This window comes from Morone saxatilis, unplaced genomic scaffold (genome assembly GCF_004916995.1).
Source record: "Morone saxatilis isolate NCDOM2014 unplaced genomic scaffold, NCSU_SB_2.0 Contig0, whole genome shotgun sequence".
Lineage (NCBI taxonomy): Eukaryota > Metazoa > Chordata > Actinopteri > Moronidae > Morone > Morone saxatilis.
Window position 1 is genome coordinate 3617132 of NW_023339650.1, and position 5662 is coordinate 3622793.

General features: G+C 37.3%; 1 protein-coding gene across 1 annotated transcript; it reads left to right on the top strand.

The window, feature by feature from the left end:
* The first annotated feature begins 172 nt into the window (after positions 1-172).
* Positions 173-5449, top strand: dtx3l1 (deltex E3 ubiquitin ligase 3L1). The gene is made up of 5 exons (XM_035653920.1): positions 173-273; positions 1922-2004; positions 2107-2258; positions 3402-3613; positions 4155-5449. Exons 2-5 carry the CDS (start codon positions 1923-1925, stop codon positions 4222-4224), a joined length of 516 nt encoding a protein of 171 aa, XP_035509813.1. The 5' UTR covers positions 173-273; position 1922; the 3' UTR covers positions 4225-5449.
* The last annotated feature ends 213 nt before the right edge of the window (positions 5450-5662 follow it).

Genomic DNA, 5662 nt, shown 5'->3' on the forward strand with positions numbered 1-5662 from the left:
ACTTACTAACTCACACACACGCACACACACACACACACACACACACACACACACACACAATCCCTGTCAAAGCTGAAATCCCTGTCAAAGCTGCTATACCAGTCGAACAGATCACTCAGCAGCACACCACAACCCAGCAACTCGACACACCCATCTCTCTGTCTCTTTCAGTCTCTTTCTCATGCCACCATGAGCTGAATTAACATCTAAACTCCAGGACTGCACAGGAGAGAGACATAAGAAAAGGTGTGGGGAAGAAGAGCATTTCAACAGGTACTAACAACAAGCCACTGTTGATCGGATTGACTGCGATGATTAGAATTTTGACAAGTTATTTACTGTGTGGTGTTTGCCAAACCTGTGTACGTTGTATGGACCTGTGCTTTGAGAATGAATAGAATATTTGGTAGCAAAATAAGATAAAAATGATTTCAGAAATTATACTGAAATCATATTTCATGATACAATTAGCCACTGTATTGTCAGGACTAAGTCCCATCTGCCTTACTGGAATATATTTTATTATTCTTTTTTTGTAATTTTACACTTTTGTGCTTTTGCACTACATTCTATGCTGCTGTGTCAAACTGGAATTTCTCCCACAGGGGATCAATAAAGGAATACCGTATCTTATCTTATCTTATCTTAAAAATAAAATGGTATTAAGTAAAAGTCTTTTACCCTTTTGCTCTGTGTTCCAGTAACAGCTGAGCAAGTCTGTACTTAGACAAGGAAACTAAAAAAGAAAGTAGGGTCATTACATCATAACACCCACATTGCAATGCTGTCTGATACCAGTTCTCTAGAAGCCCATCTTGAGATATATGAAGAAGCACATTAAAACCCAACATATCTATGTCATATGACCTTTGATGAAGTGATGCGTCTACCAAATGAAAGAACACACTTCAGAGAATACATTTTTCCAGATAGGTGCATTTGTTTATTTGTTGTTGGTCTCCAAATAATATCTGAAGATGATTGTATGCATACTTTACAGGGCTTATGGTGAATCAAATGTAAATGCTCACTATGGCCAATTTTAAAGAAGGTGGAGTGAAGTGTGCCTTGAAAATGTTAATATAGATAAACATCTTTGGATACTATTTGGAGAACAACAGCAAATTAATGAAAGCGCACATTTGTCAGTATCATCTGTGTTCCTGTGTGTTCTTTCATTTGGTAGAGGCATCTCTTCATCAAATGACATTAAATGTAGATATGTTGGGTTTTAGTATGCTTCTCCAAGCTTCAATACAACTGGCACCAAACAGCATTAGAATGTTGGTGTTATGAATGACCCTTCCTTTTTTAAATTCCCTTGTACTTAGATATGCTATGTACTGGATTGTCTATGATGAAATGAAAAAGAGAACCAAATTTTGAAGGTGTATAGTCACATCTTAAGTCTGCTAATGTTAGCAATATGTTAGCTAACTAGCTAATTATCAATAGATGTAAATTAGCAAGCTAGTTGCTAAGAAGCATTTTGCTAACATTAGCTAACTTAATGAATGCTTCACATTCTGAGGCAAAATACTCTTAGATTTGGACAAAGAAACCTGAAATATAGACATTCCACTTTGAAGTCCATAGTATCGGTCAGTTTTAAAAATGCTGCATCCCAATAACATTTTTCATGTGATTTTTAATTTTTCAAACTACACATCCACTTGATGATGATCATTCTGATATCAAAAACATTATTTTCTTTCCAGAGCCACAGAAGACATTGTACAACTGTTTTCCAGGCTGAGCACTAACTAATGACTTGTTAACTGACCTTTATGAGTAAAACCAGTTCACTTTAGAATGAAGTGAGCACACAGCATTCTAAAGTGAACTGACAATGTAAATACATTTTTGTGAATATCCTCAACAATCAGTCAATGTTTCTGCATGTTTCTCTGCTGCTTCCTAGTATGGGCTCAGGCCAGAGCAGTGAGAAGCTCCACTGCAACCGTTATCTCAACGGACAGGGTCCTCCATCACTAGTACAACAAGGTCCTTCATTCACACACAGATCTATTTCTCTGTCAAGCTTTCCATAATTATCTCCTACTCACTTCTGATCATTTGACTAAAACTGGCCCAATATCTATACAGCTAATGAAGGGCTGAATGGGATGCACAAAGCAGTGAATGACTGCCAGCCAGAAGGCCAGATGACCTGGGTGCTCCTCCACAGAGACCTGCCAGGATTCCCTGATGACAACACCCTGCAGATCAACTACATATTCCCAGATGGAATACAGACAGTAAGATTGACCAAAACTACACACTGCATTTACATTTGAATGAAAGGAAGTGAGAGAGCTTGGAGTAGAGCACAGGTCTGGCAGCATTCTTTCCATGTCAGAAGCTGATGATCTGGTTGGTCTGGTTAGCAGAGCTACAGGAACTGAAAACTGTAGTAAAGCAACACAGATTTTACACAGTGTGTTTCTTGCAGGAGGGGATTTTATTGGGATATCTGCAAGTTTTGAAACCACTCACAACATTTTAACTATGAAGTCATGATATTGTCTCACAACTATCACACAACTGTTTTTATTTTTGCTGTTGTTTGGGAGCATAATAGACCAGTTTTGCACATTGCCTAAATCTAGTGAAGGTCATGCACGGACATTTTGAGGGGCTGTTGCTGTAACCCCCAATGAATAGTACCACCCGTGTCCTACACATATGTTTTAGAACAATGCACAGCTTATCACGTTTGCGTCACAGTGCAAAGTATTGCCTTTATCATGCTACAGGCTAAAGATTTTTACATGTTACCAGCTGCCGATATGTTAACCAGTTGGCTAACAAGCTAAGATTGTTTCATGTGATAGCATAATGCAAAAAAAAAGTTTCGATTTAATAGGTCAGCTAAAGAGGGTAACTTTAGCCCGGCATGTCCTTGTCTAGTCCAAAATTATATAGCTTCTGACAAAGGTTGACAGAAATGTAAAGCCCAATGCTGCAAAACAGCAACAACCAAAAACATTTTTTTACTTTATATTAATGTACAGTAATATGCATTCTTATTTTTATTGGTGCCAGGTGTTACATTTTTATAGACATGATGAGGTGATACTGATATCTGAAAAATATTTACTGCCAATGTTTTTAATTTGTACTCCCTACAATATCCCGAAAACTTGAGCAGGACTGAAGGTTTTATGGTTATGTGTAGACAACTCAAAGCACTTAGTTATACTGTATTTAGAGAAGGTTAGAGAAAGATTGTGTTGGTAGACAGGATGTTAACCCTGTGCTTTGCATGCCTTGTCCTCATCCCTGTGACTGTAGCACAACTATGCCAAACCTATGAACAAGCATTTATCAGCAAGAACATTCATTATGAGTAAACATAATTAGTAGACAATGTTGTTTACTGTGTTACTATCTTCCTGCAGGAGAAACATCCTCACCCTGGCCAGCCTTATGCAGGGCTGCGACTTTGTGCTTACCTGCCTGACAGCCGGGAAGGCAGAAAAGTTCTCAAGCTGCTGGACAAGGCCTTTAACCAGCAACTCCTGTTTACTGTTGCCACCAATAGACATGGAGAGGACATGGTCACTATTGCTTCTATCCCACTGAAAACACATCCAGATGGAGGGAACAGAATGTGAGTAAATAGGTCAACCAGTTGGCCACTGGGAACTGCTCAATATTGTATGAATAGAATTTAAAATAAATTGTACAATTTAAAGAACAGTTTTTTTGATGACTGATAATATAATATTATCATGTTTCCTTTTCTAAATTAGATGGTCTGCAAATGATTTTTTACCATAACTCACTGTGTAACAATGTTTTAATTCCAGACTTTTTGAGGGTCCCTCAAAAAGTCTGGAATTAAAACATTTAAATTGTATTTATTAGAACTAAAAGCAAACCATTATTATTGGCTGTATGATTAGTTGCATCTAAAACCAAATGTATTCTCACAGCAAAATGCCATGTAAAACCCATTTTGGATTAATTGTGTTTTACTAGAGATTTTTGAGAGGGGAGACTATTTTGTAATGATAATATTATAATAAAATAATTTTTATTTTAGCTGTTTTTCTACTAATTGTAATACTAAAGGTTTGGTAAAGGGTGGCATGAAAGCAAATGTTAGCAGTAAATGTAACAATGTGTATGTGTGATTTGTGTTCTTTCAGTGATGGCTACCCAGACTCTGATTACCTGAAGACTGTGAGAAAGCTACTGAGGGATAAAGGCATTGAATAACAAACGACACACGATACTTAAAATCTACAGCTTATCTATGAACGACCAGAGATCCTGTGCCATAATATGTCTTTTACAAAACATTATCTGATGATTGTTGTCAGTATAAAATCTTGGGTATAATCTGTGTATTATTACGTTAATGCAGTTCTTACACATCAAGTATATTTATTATAACATGTATTAACTCCAGCTTTTGGTGTCTTATGTGCAATAACTTGTCTTTGTGTGAAGCGATTATTTTATTGTATCATAACAAAAATGATTTTTAAAACTTAGAATGTATATATAATATATATGAGCCATATCGCTGTAGGAATGAGGTAAATATTTCATTTATTTTTACCCAACATAAACCAATTGGAAAATAAATTATAAAAGCAGCAGTAGCTCAGTGTGGATGGACTTGGGAACCAGAGGGTCGCCGGTTCAAATCCCACGGACTACAAAACATGCAGTGTGGACTGGTAGCTGGAGAACCTAACCCCAAGCCTGCTCATGGTGCACTGTTAACGTGGCAGCCCCATGACTCTCTCCCTGTTTGCATGTCATGTTTGCATCTCCTTTGGTCTCAAACCTGGGCTTTGGAACCTGGAATCTGGTTTTCAGATCTGAGTGAAATACAAGGAGTTAAAATATGAAATATATAGTTGAACCAGACCATGTAGGTACTATATTCAAATAATTAATAGAATTTTAAACCAGAACTGGAGAGATACTGAATGTTCTTTACCTCAAGTGTTTGTCACAGCATTCTAAACCAACTGTAGAAGGGCAACTGCTGCATCATTCTGACAAGGAAATAATGAATTGCAGTAGGTAAGAGGAAATGAAGATGTACATAAGTTCATGTAAATAGCAAGACTCTTGATGTGCTGATTTAAGTTGAGATATTCCTTAAAAAACATATTTCGGACTCTGTGTTTTAAAGGTCCAGTGTGTACCATTTAGGAGGCTCTATTGGCAGAAATAGAATATAATATTTAAAGGTATGTTTTCATTAGTGTATAATCAACTGAAAGTTAGAATCGTGTGAGAGACTTTCGCTGACTTCCTGTGGCTCCTCACACACATGGATGGGATGATAGGAAAAATGCGTTTTGGGCTATTGTACGTGATGATCCCAGAAGTTGCAAAACCCCATGCAGCCACTAGCTAAAATCACTTCACAGCTCAGCACCATTCCTTGGGGAAGGGCTTCCTTTGAATAAAGGTAGGGGTTGCCATCTCCTCCCACCTACAACCTGTTATCATGTCATTGAAGTTCCATACTTAGGTCACGTGATGACAACTGAACGATCTCATGACAGCTGAGCTAACTCCATTCACTGATGGTATGTGGCTGAGACTTCAGGAAAACCTCCAGTAAGTAGACCTTGTGCTAAGAAGTGTCAAAATGAAATCATTTATTGTTACATAATAATAATAATACATTTTA

Coding starts and splice junctions, on each gene's coding strand:
- dtx3l1 (XM_035653920.1), top strand. CDS start 1,923: ATGGGCTCAGGCCAGAGCAGTGAGAAGCTCCACTGCAACCGTTATCTC. Junction 2,005..2,106: donor TCCATCACTAGTACAACAAG/GTCCTTCATTCA, acceptor ATATCTATACAG/CTAATGAAGGGCTGAATGGG. Junction 3,614..4,154: donor CCAGATGGAGGGAACAGAAT/GTGAGTAAATAG, acceptor GTGTTCTTTCAG/TGATGGCTACCCAGACTCTG.